The sequence below is a fragment of the Eleutherodactylus coqui genome, chromosome 3 (genome assembly GCF_035609145.1).
Source record: "Eleutherodactylus coqui strain aEleCoq1 chromosome 3, aEleCoq1.hap1, whole genome shotgun sequence".
Lineage (NCBI taxonomy): Eukaryota > Metazoa > Chordata > Amphibia > Anura > Eleutherodactylidae > Eleutherodactylus > Eleutherodactylus coqui.
The window spans coordinates 279,327,329-279,345,906 of NC_089839.1; the positions used below are offsets into that span (position 1 = coordinate 279,327,329).

The 18,578-nt window shown below is 49.0% G+C and overlaps 1 protein-coding gene across 1 annotated transcript in view; it reads left to right on the forward strand.

Moving 5' to 3' along the window:
- COP1 (COP1 E3 ubiquitin ligase) overlaps positions 1-18,578 on the forward strand; it is a 180,669-nt gene that overhangs the window by 51,630 nt on the left and 110,461 nt on the right. The window contains exon 11 of the mRNA XM_066597491.1: positions 310-445. Within this exon, the coding sequence (XP_066453588.1) occupies positions 310-445 (136 nt within the window). The remainder of the gene's footprint in view (positions 1-309; positions 446-18,578) is intronic.

The following is an 18,578-nucleotide window of genomic DNA, read 5'->3' on the forward strand; positions in this document are numbered from 1 at the left end:
TTTTCTGCCGTTATACAACGGCGCTATCTGCTGGCTAAAGCCAGTACTGCATGAGGTGACACGTTGGATAGGCTCCGACAGCAGAGAGGCTGGCAATATACAGTAAGAGAACCCCGACGGACGTCTTCCAACATTGGAGCTGTACAGCCTTAAATCATAATGTCTTCACAGGTCAGACAGTGGATTGGAAAGGGTAAAAGTGGCTCATTACTCGTTCCCTTTGACTTGGCTCCTACAAAGTTTATAACAATGTGTCTGCTTTTGTATTGTCTGGTCTTACATTTGAGCTCCTTTCTCTCTCCTGGGCAGATGACAGTCGGACGGTGAGTCAGTTGGATGAGTTTCAAGAGTGTTTATCCAAATTCACCCGCTATAACTCTGTGCGCCCCCTCGCCACCCTCTCCTACGCCAGTGATCTGTATAATGGCTCCAGCATTGTATCCAGGTAAGCCTTTCCAGTTTACCTTTACTATATGGCCTCCATAGAGTTGAGTTATTTAGCTCGAGCGCCCGAGTCTCACTTTTTAGTACTGTATTTTTCAGACTATAAGATTCACATAAGTTTTTTAGCTGGAAAAAGTATGAAAAAAATTCCAAACCAAGCGGTGTGTAAAAATGAGTCCCCATCTGCGGCAGATACACTTTTTAGGTCTTTACTATAATGCAGGATATATGTATATATTAAGGAGGGGGTGGGGGATTGGTATCTTGAACATCACACTGGTTCGTGCCCGTCTCTTACAGCTGCTTTAATAATAATCTTTATATAGCGCCAATGTATTCCACAGCGCTGACAAGACGGGGGAACAGAAACAAAACCACGGTTACATGTAGTAATCAGTTGATGGTAACAGTAGGGGTGAGGGTCCTGCTCCAACCAGCTTACATACTACAAGTAATGGGGTGATACAGAAGGTAAAGGGGCTGGAGATGTGCACGGTATGGCGAGGTGGAGAGTGAGGGATGCTATACACAGACAATGGTCAGACTTAAACCGTATAGTGGCTGAATCGGTGTGACTGCAAGGGGTGGTTGCTGGCGGCTGGCAGGGATTGCAGTCAGTAGGACAGGGAGCATGGTATCAGGCGGAGTAAAGGGGTTTGGTTTAGGGGATATGCTATGCCTCCCTGCAGAGGTGCGTTTTTAGAGCACGCCTGAAGTTTAGTGTGTCAGTGATTGCCCGGATAGTTTTGGGTAGCGCATTCCGGAGGACTGGTGCTGCTCTGGAGAAGTCTTCGAGGCGAGAATGAGAGGTTTGAATTAAAGGAGCGCTTAATCTGATTTTGTCAGTGGAGCGGAGGGTGCCGGTTGGGTGGCGGATTGAGATGAGGGAAGCAATATAGGGTGGCACGGTGCTGTGAAGGGGCTTTATGGATGGGGGCATATAGGGCAATGTTGTAAGGGAAGAATGTGGGAGTGATTGTTGATTGACAGAGAGTGTAGAGTCTATTCTCTGTCCCTCTGGGTATTACATTCCAGGCCCCTGGAACCGAGTGGTGATGGGGAGCCAGGACAGAGAGATGAAGTGGCAGATTTTCAGTGCAGAGAACCCCTCCTAACCCCTCTCCCTCCTGGGCCTTCCAACGGACAGCAGCAAGGCAACAAAACTCTCTGAAGACTCCAATGAATTGTGGCACAGCGGGGTCCCCCCTGATGCACATATCCCTCCAAACTACAGCTGACCCACACAGTGAGAGAGAGAAGAAGGTGATCCCTCCGCCATGAAACCTCCCTGAAGAAGACAGACCGCTGTTTTACAGGGACCCTCAGAAGATAAGCTGCCCAGAGATGTTCTCTCTCTGTTCTGGACATAAAGTATGCTTCTTATAGTCAGACAAATAAGTTGTGCAGAACTTTCCCGGACTTTGTTTATCGCCGCGAATGGGTTAAATTCCCCAGTTGCTTCAAACCCATTTGAAATGAAATAAGCCGCAGAATCCCATTTAACCACTTTTTTTATGCCCCAAGTGAGAGGCGCGCAGTGATTTGTCACTCGCCCGCAGCCGCGCATCGGCAGAATGACAGATTTATCGCTGTTTAGATGCCATTGGACTTTATTTACAGATTTATTATTGCAGCATAGAGATTTTTCTCCTATGATGTATATGTGCCTTCAGTTGTCGGCGTGGTCATTCCAGCCTAAGACACTTGGTGGCGCTCTTGGCATATCTTTTATGTCCTGTATTGCAGCTAATGTCCAACTGCCCTGTGTCTATAGAGCTTTGTAAGGTGCATTTGTATATTAGCAAGTCCAGATCTACGGCTCAGAATTTTCATTTCCACCCTACTTGGAATGAGAATTCTGCGCATCTGATGGTCTTCTGACAACGGTGGAGACTGAGGGGGAGACGAACCACCTTGATGCGAGGGACCTATTGTGCCTTCATGCGGATTCAGGGGCCGCTGCCAGTACAGCTTTAAATCCACGGAATACAATATTAACCCTAGAGCCAATGACCGTTGAGGTTTTGGCAAGTTTTAACCCCTTAATGACAGGTTGCTGGCTTGTTTTGTGAGAGTGCTGTTTTGCAATACCCATTTTCACTGAATTTCTATTTTTTATATATATATATAATAAAGGAAATTTGTTCAAAATATTTATAAAAAAATAGCAAATTATAATTTTTAATTTTTTTAAATTATTTTGTTCATGCAAAATTAAAGTTTAGGGCGTTGCGTTTGATGCCCTGCTGTATAATTTGCATGGTCTTCGATTACAGGGCGACTGTTTGGGTTGGCGTGGGTGATGGGTCGTTTTCTATAAATGTTTTATTTTCATTTAGAATTTAAATCTGTAAATTTTTTTATTTAAACTTTAACTTTGTAACTTTTTTTATTTTTATTTTCACTTTTTTTTTAACATCTTTATTAGAAATGAGCGAGTATACTCGCTAAGGGCAATTGCTCGAGCGAGCATTGCCCTTAGCGAGTACCTGCCCGTTCGAGATAAAAGATTTGGCTGCCGGCATGGGGGAGCAGTGAGTAGCGGCAGTCAGCGGAGGGGGGAGAGAGATCTCCCCTCCGTTCCTCCCCGCAGCTCCCTACCCGCCGCCGGCAGCCGAATCTTTTGTCTCGAGCGGGCCGGTACTCGCTAAGGGCAATGCTCGCTCGAGCAATTGCCCTTAGCGAGTATACTCGCTCATCACTAATCTTTATACTACATGACGCCATAAAGGATCTCCGGGAGAACAATCCCTTTTTCTGTTCTTGTATTCTGTAACTGCTGGGGCATCCATAGGAGCCTCACCTACAGGTGAAAACATCTAGTGTGGCAATAGTCACTGCGAGAGCTGGGCTCGGGGTCTACCAAGACCCAGCAGCTCTGCCATGCTAGGAGTCGTTGGCAGTCACTTGATCGCCAGGGTCCATAGAGGAGATGGTACCTCTGCTTTCCGCGTCCTCAACATGGCGCTCATTGCATGCTACGGGAAGGCAGAAGAAGCTACGGTCTTCTCCTCCTGGTCTTTGGCTCTTTGTGAGAGTCGGACTCCTGACCTGACCCTGTTAGATTGCAGGAGCTTTAACAGGGTAGTCATGTTTTTTTTTTCTACTGATCACCTATCCTCTGGATAGGTGATTAGTAGTTGATGGACATGGGTCTGCCGCTTGGGAGTCTCGTCCATCAGTTGATTGTCTGGCCCGCTGTCCAGTCCAGCAGGTTGAACAGTGTCATCAGCGGGCAGGGGAGGAAGTATGGGCGCTGGCTTCACTCCCATTGAAATCAGTGGTAGAGCTGCGGTACCGGTTCTGAGATGGAGTAGCCGGGTGCGTGCGCGGCCGCTGCTCCGCTCACACAGGAAGACACGGGACCCCTGTGGTATCAAACCAGGTCACTGCAATACAGACAGCAGCGCAATCTGCTTCCAGCGCTGTCCATGCTGTCAGCGGGCTCGGGAATCAGCTGATTGGGAGGGGGATTATTCCAAGTGGCGGACCTCCTATTAACTATTGATGACCTGTCCTGAGAATAGGTCAATCAATACAAAAAGCCCGGAAGGTCCCAAACAACCCTTTTTTTAATTAGTACAATTTATTTTTGCCCTGTTCTGAGCGTGTCTTGCGGCTCGTACTCGTCTGCATCGGAGGCTCCATTCAAAGCCTTTATCGCAGATTTCCGTTGGAAATGCAGGGCCGAATGGCACTAGGAAAAATGGCGTAGCATAACGGAATCTAGATGGACCCTATTAAAGTCAGTAAGGTCCGTTCTGCATGTGCCGGCACTTCCAGGTTTACCATTGTTCAGCTCCTAGGATTGAGCCGAACAATGGAGTGACAGAGAGGCGGTGTTAAGTTGAAAAACCTGCATTTGTGTCTGAGTGTGTTTGTTTGCTTTTTTGAAGTGGCCTCGGTGCTCCGTCTTCCCCGCCGGCTTCTGGAATCGTTGAGCTATAATGAGTCCAACCGTTTTCTGTATTTTTCTTGTGTTTATGTTATGTGGTGCCGTAGAACAGAGCAGCAGGCTGTGCTAGTTCGGCCATCAAAGACCAGTAGGAAACTGAGAGAAAATAATTTGTGCAAGTGCAAAATATGCTGAGAGTGACAAAAGGTGTCCGGGAAACAATCACCGGGAGCGTCCGAGCACAATAACAGACGCCATGACTAATGCAGAGTGAAACGGCAGCGAGCGCCACGAAAAAATAACAAATGTCAAATAAATGACCTCCGATACCCGGGTCAACCAGGTGACCATAACCGGCGGTACGGAAAATACAGGCAGATAAAAAGAAACGTACTAATTATCATACATAACAGCCAAAGTTAATGAAGAAACTTTAAATCTATGGAATGTAATACTCTAAAATGACCAGTGGGGGGAGACTGCGCCTTTGTCCTAGAGGGGATCACTTGAAGGGTAGAGTAACGAGAGTGTCAAATAGGAATTTGGAAACATGAGAAAGAACAATGCACATGGTCAATCAAGTAAGACCGACAGAAGGCAAAATCTCTCATGGTTTCCTTGGGTTGTCCGGGGCTTGAGGTACCCATACGACTTCAATCTGGTGAAAAGGTAACAAGACTGTATATATTTGGCGTGGGGGGGAGGGGGGGGGGGTGGAGCGCCTTCTGCGGTGCTGCCGGCAAAGGCGCGTCACGGCACTGTGTCCTCACTCGTGCCGCTTTTTGGTCTGCCAGGGAAGGGTTTTTTCAGCTGGCCCAATCCTCTGCTGCTGCGGGGGGCCATGAAGAAACAGAGCTGCAGGCCGCCGTGTATTAAAAGGACTTGCAGCTGTAGCATTAGGTTACTGGCCTGCCAGGACCTTCAGGCAAGGCAGCTGTCCAGCCACTCACTACAGGGGGCATCACCTCCCCCCGTCAATCTTGACTCCACCAGGACTTTCTGGTGGCATCGAGATACAATAGTACCCAGTCACCCAAGGTGATTGCTTACGCATGGTGCAGGGTTCTTGCAGTGATAGCCCGGAGTACGGTCACCCAGTGTGATTGCTCATGCATGGTGCAGGGTTCTTGCAATGATGGTCCTGGAGTACGGTCTCCCAGTGTGATTGTTCATGCATGATGCAGGGTTCTTGCAGTGATGGCCCCAGAGTACGGTCACGCAGGGTGATTGTTCATGCATGGCGCAGGGTTCTTGCAGCAATGGCCTGGAGTACGGTCACCCATGGTGATTGCAAATGCATGGTGCTGGGTTCTTGCAATGATGGCCCAGAGTACGGTCTCCCAGTATGATTGCTCATGCATGGTGCAGGATTCTTGCTGTGATGGCCCAGAGTACGGTCTCCCAGTATGATTGCTCATGCATGGTGCAGGGTTCTTGCAGTGATGGCTCCGCAGTACGCTCACCCAGTGGGATTGCTCATGCATGGTGCAGGGTTCTTGCAGTGATGGCTCCGCAGTACGCTCACCCAGTGGGATTGCTCATGCATGGTGCAGGGTTCTTGCAGTGATGGCCCCAGAGTACGGTCTCCCAGTATGATTGCTCATGCATGGTGCAGGGTTCTTGCAGTGATGGCCCCAGAGTACGGTCTCCCAGTATGATTGCTCATGCATGGTGCAGGGTTCTTGCTGTGATGGCTCCGCAGTACAGTCACCCAGTGTGGTTGCTGATGCATGGTGCAGGGTTCTTGCAGTGATGGCACAGAGTACGGTCACTCAGGGTGATTGTTCATGCATGATGCAGGGTTCTTGCAGTGATGGTCGTGGAGTACAGTCACCCCAGTGTGATTGCTCATGCATGGCGCAGGGTTCTTGCAGCAATGGCCTGGAGTACGGTCACCTATGGTGATTGCAAATGCATGGTGCAGGGTTCTTGCAGTAATGGCCCCAGATTACGGTCTCCCAGTATGATTGCTCATGCATGGTGCAGGGTTCTTGCTGTGATGGCTCCGCAGTACGGTCACCCAGTGTGATTGCTAATGCATGGTGCAGGGTTCTTGCAGTGATGGCCCCAGAGTACGGTCACGTAGTGTGATTGCTCATGCATGGTGAAGGGTTCTTGCAGTGATGGTCGTGGAGTACGGTCACCCAGTGTGATTGCTCATGCATGATGCAGGGTTCTTGCAGTGATGGCCCCAGAGTACGATCTCCCAGTATGATTGCTCATGCATGGTGCAGGGTTCTTGCAGTGATGGCCCCAGAGTACGGTCTCCCAGTATGATTGCTCATGCATGGCGCAGGGTTCTTGCTGTGATGGTCCTGAAGTACGGTCACCCAGTGTGATTGCTCATGCAAGGTGCAGGGTTCTTGCTGTGATGGCTCTGCAGTACGGTCACCCAGTATGATTGCTCATGCATGGTGCAGGGTTGTTGCTGTGATGGCTCTGCAGTACGGTCACCCAGTGTGATTGCTCATGCATTGTGCAGGGTTCTTGCAGTGATGGTCCCAGAGTACGGTCACCCAGTGTGATTGCATATGCATGGTTCTTGCTGTGATGGTCCCGGAGTACGGTCTCCTAGTGTGATTGCTCATGCATGGTGCAGGGTTCCTGCAGTGATGGCCCCAGAGTACGGTCACCCAGTTTGATTGCTCATGCATGGTGCAGGGTTCCTGCAGTGATGGTCCCGGAGTACGCTCACCCAGTTTGATTGCTCATGTATGGTGCAGGGCTCCTGCAGTGATGGTCCCAGAGTACGGTCACGCAGGGTGATTGTTCATGCATGGCGCAGGGTTCTTGCTGTGATGGCTCTGCAGTACGGTCACCCAGTGTGATTGCTCATGCAAGGTGCAGGGTTCTTGCAATGATGGTCCCAGAGTACGCTCACCCAGTTTGATTGCTTATGCATGGTGCAGGGTTCCTGCAGTGATGGCCCCAGAGTACGCTTACCCAGTTTGATTGCTCATGCATGGTTCCTGCAGTGATGGTCCCGGAGTACGGTCACCCAGTGTGATTGCTCATGCATGGTGCAGGGTTCTTGCAGTGATGGTCCCGGAGTACGGTCACCCAGTGTGATTGCTCATGCATGGTGCAGGGCTCCTGCAGTGATGGTTGTGTTTGCTGGATCTCCGCTGCTTTGTGTCATCTCTATTGTTTTCTAACACTGACAAATGTTGAATGTATTGTGGCTACGAGCACCTCGGCCAACTGCTCCGGTGTTTGACCCGTAATCATGTCTCATCACTATGATGAATGTTCGCGCCTCGCAGTTGGTGACCTTTTGTGTCAGGCAGTACATGGAAAACATAAAGTAGTAGTCCAGGTCTTATCATCGTCCTGACCGGCCAGGCCGCTTGTAGAAGGGGATTGGGGAAATCATTTGTCATCTGCATGGGCCGCTGTCTCTCTCTCTCTCTTCTGTGTATCTCTCATCTGCACGTGCGGCTGTCTCTCTCCTCCTCCGTGTATCTCTCATCTGCGCATGCGGCTGTCTCTCTCCTCCTCCCTGTATCTCTCATCTGCGCGTGCGGCTGTCTCTCTCCTCCTCTGTTTAGCTCTCATCTGCATGGGCGGCTGTCTCTCTTCTCCGTGTATCTCTCATCTGCGCGTGCGGCTGTCTCTCTCCTCCTCTGTTTAGCTCTCATCTGCATGGGCGGCTGTCTCTCTTCTCCTCCGTGTATCTCTCATCTGCACATGCAGCTGTCTCTCTTCTCCTCCGTGTATCTCTCATCTGCACATGCAGCTGTCTCTCTTCTCCTCCGGTTAGCTCTCATCTGCATGGGCGGCTGTCTCTCTTCTCCGGTTAGCTCTCATCTGCACATGCGGCTGTCTCTCTTCTCCTCCGGTTAGCTCTCATCTGCATGGGCGGCTGTCTCTCTCCTCCTCCGTGTATCTCTCATCTGCACAGGCGGCTGTCTCTCTCCTCCTCCGTGTATCTCTCATCTGCACGGGCGGCTGTCTCTCTTCTCCTCCGTTTAGCTCTCATCTGTATGTGCGGCTGTCTCTCTCCTCCTCTGTGTATCTCTCATCTGCACGGGCGGCTGTCTCTCTTCTCCTCCGTGTATCTCTCTCCTGCATGGGCGGCTTTCTTTCTCCTCCTCCGTGTATCTCTCTCATCTGCTTTTCGCTACCTCCTGGGTTTGCATTCACAATCGTGTACAGCGCCCCGTTACCTGCGTCGGGATTGTAGCAGGTGAAAATCTACCTGTCGGAGACCACAGTGACTTGTATTACAAGTTCACCTGGTTTCCCACCAACTCTGACCCTCTACAGTCAGTGCTGACAGGAGGAATAACAGGGGGCTAGCACAAGTCAAACGTCTAAGAATTATTTAAAAATCCTATTAAAGGGGTTGTATCAGAGTTACAAGCTATTCCTTATCCACAGGATGGAAAAAGCATGCTGATTACGTGGGTCTTATCAAGCTTTAGAGAAGGGATCTTATGTCCCCCTCTGTGTATTGCGTCCGCCCCAAATTTTGCGTGCGCAAATGTTCCCCTGGAAAGCTAGGCTAAGGCTGCCCATGCACATTAGATAGCTGTCGTTTAGTTAAAAGCCATTTCTCCCATTCCCTCATACACATGTAGACTGTGCTCAACTGGTGGGATCATTGTTTTTTGTATCTAGTGAGGGGAGAAAGGCATTGCCAGACCCCCCTGCCGGGGGCTTATCTCCCAAGAGCTGAAGGATTTGAGGTCCAACTGCTCTAACCTTATTCCCCTTGACATCCGGGAAGGATCAGGAAGCCGCCATGCACATCAGATCAGTAAGTTTGGCCAATGCATAACTAATATAGATAGACTTAAAGGGGTTGTCCATGCTTTGTACATACAGACACACTCGCTAACAGCAGGAGCGGCAGACGCTGCAGATCTGTCGGCCTGTGAAGATGAAGAAAGTGTCCCAGTATCCTTGTAACTACAGAAGCTCGATACCCGCTGGAAGGGAGACCCCTAGTGGCAGCTGCTTCAAACTTGATTTAAAGGATTAAGGCCTCATGTCCCTGAGCGGGTTGGATTCCACCAGTGGGAGCCCGCAGCGGCCAAGGTCATTTCTTTTTATCTGTGCGTGTCTTCTCCGTCCCTGTCTGGATCTTGTTTCTCCTGCACCGTGGATGTCTGCGCAGTTCCTTTTTTTTTTTTTTTTTTTGAACCCCTGCTTTCCCGCAGTATCCGTGGCCCATCCGTAATTCAATTACGGGCAGGCCGTGGATCAGACGGCTTCCATTGGCGCCCCTTCAACCTCAACAGTCACGTTTAAAATTGGAAGAACCCTCCGGCACTTTTTTTTTTGTAGTTTTTGAATTTGTCTCATGGAACTATATTTGACGCAGAACTCGGTCGCCGTAGTGACAAAACTAATTTTAGCTTTAAGAGCCAGTAAATCGTTTCCTCCTTCTGGGCTCCAGCGGCCATAACCTTTTATTTGTTCATCAATGTAGCCGTTGTATTTTGCAGGTCAAGTTGTAGTTTTAATGGGATCCAATTTCAGTTGCAGGTCCGGTAAATAACTTTATTTTTATGTGTTTTTTATTTATTTATTTATTTTTTTTTCACGCCCGCAAAATTTTTTTGCAAACACAGTTGTCCGGATTTAGAGCTTAAACATACAAGAAGTACACCCGTGTGAATGGGCCTTTATCCTTATAGAACTGGAGGCAGGGAGGGACGGCTCGGCAGGATGACGTTGGAGGCCCAATGTCCACGGGCGGATCTGAATTGCGGAAGATCCGCATATCAAGCCACCCATATGGGAAGCGTGGGCGTCCGCAGATGACTTTAATTAAGCATGCCGATTTTGTTTTCCGGAAATCAAATCGCAGCATGCTCCATTTCAGTCCGGTTCTCGCACAGACGGCTTTCATTGAAGTCCATGAAAGCCGTCTGAACCGCGGCCGTCTGCAACTCCGTTGCGGTCGGGCCGAGGGAAAGCAGGAGTTTAAAAAAAAAAAAAAAAAAAACTCCACTGCGCTTGTGTGGCAGATGGCGCTTCCGCACGTACCCGCAGTAAAGAAAATGGAAGATCCGAACGGGTAAGCAGTGTCCTCAGCTGCGGGCAGGCTCCGCTGCAGGCTCCGAAGCGCCCGTGGACAGGAGGCCTTAGGCTTTACTCTACAGGCTCATGCACAGTCCACCACTTTTCGGTGATCTCCTCGTACGCGGCGTTGCCGGGGTAAACCTGCTCAATGGTTAAAAGTCAGCGCTTATTTTCTAAGTAAGTTTGTCAGCAGCCAGCAGAAAGCTTCCTGGCGCTGGACTTGGTGTCAGGAGCCTTTGATGTATCCAACCTTGATCTCCCGCTAAAAGTGGAGGGTCAGCACTGAAGTTGCAGAAGTGACGAGCAAGAGATTTATTTGCACAAGAAGGAATCAATGTTGCATCCGAAGAAGAACGGTCTCCTTGTGTGAGATGCCACTCGGAGATGCTTTATCCCGCTAATAACTCCCCATCTGTCATCGCCCTGCTCCAAACACTTGTTCCATGCCTTGTTAGCACAGTAAAGACTATATACCTATGTGTCTGCCTTTATATACCGTAGCAAGCAGATGGATGCAAATGAAGAACTCTTGAACTGTTTCCCATCGAGCAGGAAAAATACAAGATTGTAGTGATGGCGTTACTTCTTGCAAGCGAATACCTTATATTAGAATAGAGGATTTATCGCCTCTCCTGACATGTCTGTTTTAGTCAATACTTGTATTCCTCATGAGCGAACCATCCTGAATTAACTTTTCTCAAATCTCTGCATTGTGGTGTTCCTCTGTTGCTCCTCCTGGAAACGTATAAATAAATAAATAGACAACTGGGTGGTACCAGCTAGAAGTGTGTCCCTGCATAGTCCAATCAGTATCAGGCTGTGGGACACCCTTTGGCAAGGCAAATGTTAAAGTGACCCTCTGATTTCAGGACCAATTCTATCCTGGGCTGTGACATAGGGCGGCGTATATTTCCCGCAGTCGTTCTTCTCTGCCATACCTCTGATCTGCCACTTCTTCCTGGTTCTGTTTTCAGCCATCGAAGATGATGGACACAACCAAATTCTTCCAGTGTTAGACTACTAGTGAACTATACCTTCTCCCTGATTGGCCAGGGCCGATCATGTGACCCGTATGCATAAGGTAGTTAGATAATTGCAGCGACCATCAGGCGGTGGAATGGAGGGACGGCAGAGAAGAACCGCTTCGGGTAATATTACCAATCACCCCTTTGGCCCAAAGTAGAATTTGTATCCTGCAAGCAGAGGGTCACTTTAACACCCCGTTGACAATTTATTCATAAGTACTTGGAGAATTAGAGAGGAACAGCACAACGCAGAATCATGAGACCTGATGGTCCACAATGGCTTCATGACTAATGAAAGTATTTGCTAAGCCAGGGGTCCCCAACTCCAGTCCTCAGGGACCCCCACAGGTCATGTTTTTAGGATATCCTATTGTAAGAACATCTGTTATTATTGTCAGCGCCTCAGACATTGCCACATCACCTGTGCAATACTGAGGAAATACTGAAAACCTGACGGCGGTCCCTGAGGACTGGAGTTGGGGAACACTGTGCTAAGCCAACCGCAGAGCTGACGGGTCTTCTATAGTGTGGTGACCTATTCCCGAGGCGGTGCCCATAGCTACTGCATAGTCTCACGTTATGTCCGCCACGAGATTGGGTCCTGTCCCATGACTTTTGGCAGGTCCGTGTATAAGGTCCGTGGCCGGAGGTTCCATCGCAGATCTAACTGAAAATCTGTCAGCGCTTTTTATTTCCTTCCATCCAAAAGTGGGCAGACCCCATTATGGTCAATGGGGTCCGCCTGGCACAGGATGGAACCGTTCAGCCACAAGGAATCCCCAGTATAGATCGGAAAGCAACGCCACTCTAAGGCCGGGCTCACACGAGCGTCTGCTAATAACGGAATCTGCGATTGGCGCCGTGCAGAGGATCTGCGGTAAAATACGGGCATTTCTTTTTTCACCCCCCCACACTTGCAGGCACAATTTGTGTATTCCGCCATCCAAAGAAAAATCACAGCATGCTGTATTTTGCCGCGGATGGGCTCGATTGAAGTCAGGGGAGGCCGTCCGATCCACATTAACATTTCGTATGGTCTGCAGACCTTAATGACCTTAACGATGCAGACCTTAGGTAACGATGGCGCAGGAAATGCAAATATACAACCCAAAAAAACTACTGCGCATGACTGACGGCGAGCCACGATGGTCATACGAAATACAGAAATAGCAGGTATGTGGGGTCACCGGTCGGGAGCACAGTCGGAATCCGGTCTGCCTTTTTGAGCCTGCCATCCTTCCTTCCACCCGATGGGTTTATTTGCTGTAAGCGTATTTCAGAGGTTCTCCTAAATATATGCCCCTTTCCATGTAGCGGCCGGTGACCCCCGCTGGGCATACACGCAGAGCAGTGGCTCTTGCCCTGGTGGACCGGTCACGTGTTTTGTGATATGCACTTCCTGCCATGACCAGCGCCGACATCCCCAGGGACGACCATGAATCCTCCTTTAGTCGGACTCTGCGGGAACGTTGGCCGAGCTTCCTGTATCGGCGGCCGGAGATCCTTTTGTGGGACCCGCCTCTCTGTACAGTAAGCAGATACAATGGCTGCCTTTATGCGCTGGTAATAAGGGGTTTCTGGGCCCCGTTACGGTAAGGACACGTTCATTCTTCATAAAGGCTGCAGACTTTTTATAGCCAAGTTATCGGTCTTTTGTAGCTTCTCAGCGCTGCGTTTTGCATGTTGTACGGCCGGGGAGATAATTGGTATGTGTATTGTTACCGACATCTTTCCCTGCTTAGCGAGATAACGAGTTACATTCTGCTTACAGGGGATAAACTGGAGGGTGAAAGCCGGCGAATAATTGTTAATGTCTTATTTTTCCACATGCTTACTGATCAGAAATATCTGTCTGCAACCGGCTTAGTAATTGTCCAGTCGTCTGGAGTAAATTCGCCTTCAGGTTCCGTCCTCATTAGCGCACATCTGGTTGCCTTTTGCCTTCAGAGAATACATGATTATTCCATCTCATGTACTATTAAGTTGCTTTATTGACTCGAATTGACTTTTTGTAATTCCAAATGCACTGGCGATATCTGGTATCAAGAATTTCCCCTCATTACTGGAGGACCTTTTACATGCGAGGAGCCACATCCCAAGAGCCGCAGGCGCCTCCTAAGTGACAGCTCTTGGAAAGTTGTTGCGGCGTAAGTCTTTATGGCGGCCAAACACCTTTTAGGGGCTGCAGACCGGCGGGTGTGTAATGCAGATTCTACACTGCCGATCCGCAGCCATGTGTCATGCAAGACGAGTCTGCAAACCTCCCTCCACTTGTAGGAGGAAAATCGGCACAGAAATCGGAGCATGCTGCACATTTTTGCATTGACAACCGCTGCAAGAGCTGCAGATTTATTCTTTTTTTTCACCCTTTGCAGTGAAGAAGGTCAAAAACTGCGTTTATTCTACATGTAACATGTGGCGTTTGCATGGGATTCACAGAGAAATCAGCGGCAGAAATTCTCCACCATGTTTGAGCCTGCAATAAATTATAGGGCTTTTCCAAAGAAATACTATTGATGACCTATCCTCTTCAGGACTTGTCATCAATAGTTGATAGGTTGGGGTCCGCCGCTTTGGATCCACTCGACCAATCCGTATTAAAGCACCCACTGTCAAGGGCAAAATACACAGGGTATGGAGTGAAAGCAGTTGGCACAGACTCCTGTGTAGTGGCCGATTGATTGTAATGGAAGGCACAGCTGTCATTGATCTTAATGGAAGCTGTGCCTGCAGTTACAAGCACTGGCCACTATGCGGGGGTCATATCAGCAGATTCCGCTCCATACCCCTGTGTGTTGCGGTGCTGACAGCAGGCACCTGATCGGCCGGACTTATGAGCATCGGATTCCCTGGGATCAACTATTAATGACCGATCAAGAGGGAAATGTCAGTTCTGGCTTTCTGAAGAGAGGAGTTCACCCTTTGATCCTGAAAATAAAGAGTCTGTAGTGCTGGGTTAGTATTTTCCCCACCAAGGTGCTCGTGGCCCCCCAGTCTACTTGAATAGACAGAAGTCAGGGTGAACACAGAGGCTGGCGCTACCTGTTGGTAGGTGGCGACTCAAAGAAGGGTGTAGTCAATGGAATTGGGTTTATTAAAAATGTACTTTATTTCTAACCAGCAGGTAGTGCAGACCTCTTCACCAGACAGCTGGAATACAAATTCAACAGGGTCCAATATTCAAATTTGTCATGACTATGGCTGGCTGAAGGCCCTCAGCCGTCCAAGGCTTTCGACGGACCACCAATGGTGATGACTTACACCAATAAGTGTGTATTCCAGCTATCTGTTGAAGGGGTCTGACTTACCTGCTGGTTCGAGATAAAGTGCATTTTAATGGAAACCAGTTTCACGGACTGAACTCTCCTTTTCAGTTGACACCAACCAAAAGGTTGCGTCAGAGCTTCGGTTCACCCTGACCTCTGTCCACCTCAGTATGAAACGCGAACATGTCTTTTGGGCGACCAACGTTACTAGCCTGGCAGCACCAATAGCGGTCCTTAGATTCTGCACTTGTGCCCCATCCTTACCTTGAATTCCACAACTTAAAGGGGCGCTCTGCCCATTTCCTCTCTTCTGCCCCATTAACTTGAATGGGGTTGCACAGTGGATTGCTGAGGCGTTGCTGTGCATGCAAAAAACAAGGAGTAGGAAACTGAGTAAAGTCGGCACTGAGGCCCCTCCATTCTCAGGATTAGCTGGGTACAGGTGGGCCCCCACAGATCAAAAATTGCTGGAATAGCCTAGTGATGTACCATCATTGTATAACACAAATAATGCGTTTAGAGTCTGGAATTAGCCTGCATGGTAGTCAATGATAGGGGGCACTAGAGACCTAGTAGAGCACATTTACCTAAGGGTCCCTTCAGACATGACTGTTGTTGGGCGCCTAAGTGCCTGCTAGTAATTCCAATGATTAAAGCCCCCATGATTTCACACAGCAGCCATAATTGTTCAAAAAATGAAGTCAAGTATCCAGAAGTGATCTCCGCCTCTATTCACTGAAGGACTGCCTGTTTACTGCAGAGGTTCCCAAACTTTTTTGCTCCGTAGACCACTTGATGTTTTTTTTTTTTTCTCCATAGACCCCCTGCCCGCCTAAAGTTGTCTGCACACGACCGGGTCGGATTCCGCAAGTGGAAGCCCTCAGCAGAATCCGACCCTGTGCCCAGTTGGCATCCGCACGTCCATGTCATTTCTTTTCGTTTCTGTACTGTGGATCCATGCGTCTTGCCGTCGCACATGTGCAGTACAGATTTAGTTTTTTAAACCTCTGCTTTTCCCGCGTTGTTGCCGTCTCCTGTGGGTCCTCGGCTGTGTCTGACAGCCGAGGACCTGAGCTGCTTCTGCTTGATAGCACGGGATTAAAGCTTCTGCAATCAGCTGTGATTAAATCCCAGGACCAAATGCTGTATGTGTGCGTGTATGTAATATATATAGTGTTTCGTCCTTAAGGGGTTAATTGCCTTTATTCCCCCCCTTTCCCTGTTTTTCTCTTCTGGGGGCGAGTTGTTTTCCATCCCCTTTTTTTTTCCTTCTCTTTTTCCCCCCCTAAGAATCCCTTACTAGCCGGCTCTAGAATCGCTATCTTCCGGGTGAAGAAAGAGCTGAAATGGTTAACATTTGCAGCATTAAAGAATTGATTCCTTGCATAAAGGTTCGGCTATGGAGAAGAGCGTTTATGTAAATGTGCCGCCACAAATCAGTCTGAACTGTGAGGGATGTTGAAAGAAATGATTATTCAAATCTATTCCCCCAAAGTTCGACGAGTACAAAGTAGCGGTATATGTTAAAGAGCCCAGACTCCGGTGGACACATCAGTCCCGGCAGACCCGAGGACAGTCACTTCCCAGCCTTTTTATGTCCTTCCTTTCATATCCATGAGAGTCACCCTGCGCCGGGGCAAGGTCGCAGACAGCGGATCTCCACGGGGGACGACCTCTAGTGTGCCTCGTGTAGGACGGAGCCGCCCTGGGGAGCGGAGCTGTATTAATCACATGTGTTAGGTCACCTCTCCAGGCCACGCTCCACACGCTCCAGTACTCGGGGTCACCAGCCGGCACGGCTGATGTCACCAGAGGGATTCTTATCAGCTAGGAAGAAGCTTCCGCATGTCTGATTTCCACTAGCGAGCGACGTCCTCGCTTCATAGCAGCTGTGCAAGGAAAGGGGTCTCGGCTCTCAACAGAAGCACACGCTGCGGAGATGCCCGGGACATGTGCTCCTCCTAGTCCAGCCTGCTAGAATCTCTGTATATGCATTAGAGGGTACTATTAACCTGTTGCGCTTGCAAGTCCACTTTTTCCGTGTTGCATCGTGGCAGAAACATGCGCCATTTCTTGCTCCAGTTTGTCACTTCTTTAGGCCCACTACTAAAATAGAAATTAACCTGCTACCTCCCAAAATTGTCCATGGTGCTTCTTCTACTGGCCAGCAGGTGCTGCTATAGAATCACAGACGGCGGCCATACTTGCCAATATACTGATCCATAATACGGGTACCGGTGTAGACGCCACACCCCTTAGGGTGCAGATGGGCAAATCGCTACACGGAGGAGCATCGCACAGGTGAACTGATGACCAACCACCCGCCACATCTTACTGCTCCTTGCGCTGCTCTCCCGGCGATTCATAGTTCTCCACCTACCAGTCCATTTGGTGCTGCTCATTCGCCATGGCGTTACTGGGAGTGCCTTTACCAGGATTGCTGAAGGCACACTGCAGATTGTTCACCTATGACAGGTGGTTTATTATGCCGCGATCAGCAGAATTATTGGGAAGATGTTCCCCGTTGATGTAAATATCTCCGTGTCTCATGAATTGCGCTGAGCTGTTTTTCCGCCTTTTTCTTATCAATGTTCGGATAATTGTCTCGTAAGACCGCGGTAAGACGACATATGAGAGAATCTTTAAAGGGCATGAATGATTTAGAGAGCTGTAGTAAGTTCCTTTTACTTCTTCCGCTGACACCCTAAGCAGAGCGATGATCTATACATCAAGTCTGGTGTGAACAGCGGCTCACAAAGGGAATTCATGAATACATTTCGTAGATCCTTGGGTCACGTTCTTCAGTTCTTGCTACATCAAGACAACTTGCTTACTGCCGTTCAGACCTGGTGTGGGAGACGTTCTGTACGGGGTTAATGGGAATCTAAGGATCCGCTGCGGATATTCATGCAGATCTGCTTTGGAAAACTAATTTAACGCACAGATTTTAACCCTTTCCAATCCACTTTCTGACGTCTATAGACATTCTGATTGAAGGCTGTAGAGCTACGATGTTGGAAGACGTCCGGCAGGGTATTCTTAAAATATATTACTGGCCGCTCTGTTGTCCGGCATGTCACATACCGCAGTACTGGATCTAGCCAGCAGATGGCGCCATTGTATAATGGCAGAAAGAGAAAGCCCCCTAGGAAAACCCTGAATCCAAAATTGGATTGCAAAGGGTTAATCATTTAAAGATGTGAAATCTGCGCTGAAAATCCACAGCATTAGGGCTCATTCACACGGGCGTCTGCGTAAACTGCACAGCGCTTGAAATGCATACTGTTCAATTTTTCCTACGTATGATCGTGGAACGTAATTGCGAATGATCTCAGAAGATTTAGGGATGCGAGCGGTTTTCTGCGCAGAAGAAAGATCTCTCTCTCGCCTCCAGCCTGCATTCTGCCTTTTCTGTTTTCCTATGAAGTTGCGAGCGGTTTTGGCACTCATACGCAATGTTAATTGCGTATAGGCTGCGGATCACTCGCATCCATTGAGGCCGTCTACGCAGAATCCGCTCTAAAAACTGAGCATGCGACGATTTCTCTTTTGCTCGTGGAATACGCAATTCATACCCACAAGTGTGAAGGTAGATTCAAAAATGCACGTTTTTCGATACCTGCCTTTTACAGTGAAACGTCTACACGGGCGGCAGTCGCGGCTTCTGCAGTTACAATCTGTGTGAGACCTTCCCTGAGTCTATTCACTGCAGATTGCGTTCCTTGATATACGCGGTTAAATACGCCCGTGTGAATGAGCCCTGTTGTAATCTCCACTACAAGTCAGTTTACACTTTGCTACAACGTGCCAATCAGATTTCTGGAAGTCTCATCTACGCTGCTGGGATTGGTAACGCTGTGGATTTCGCTCCATGGAACTGGCTGCAGAAGGACCCCAGTAGTGGTGAGATCGCCCCCT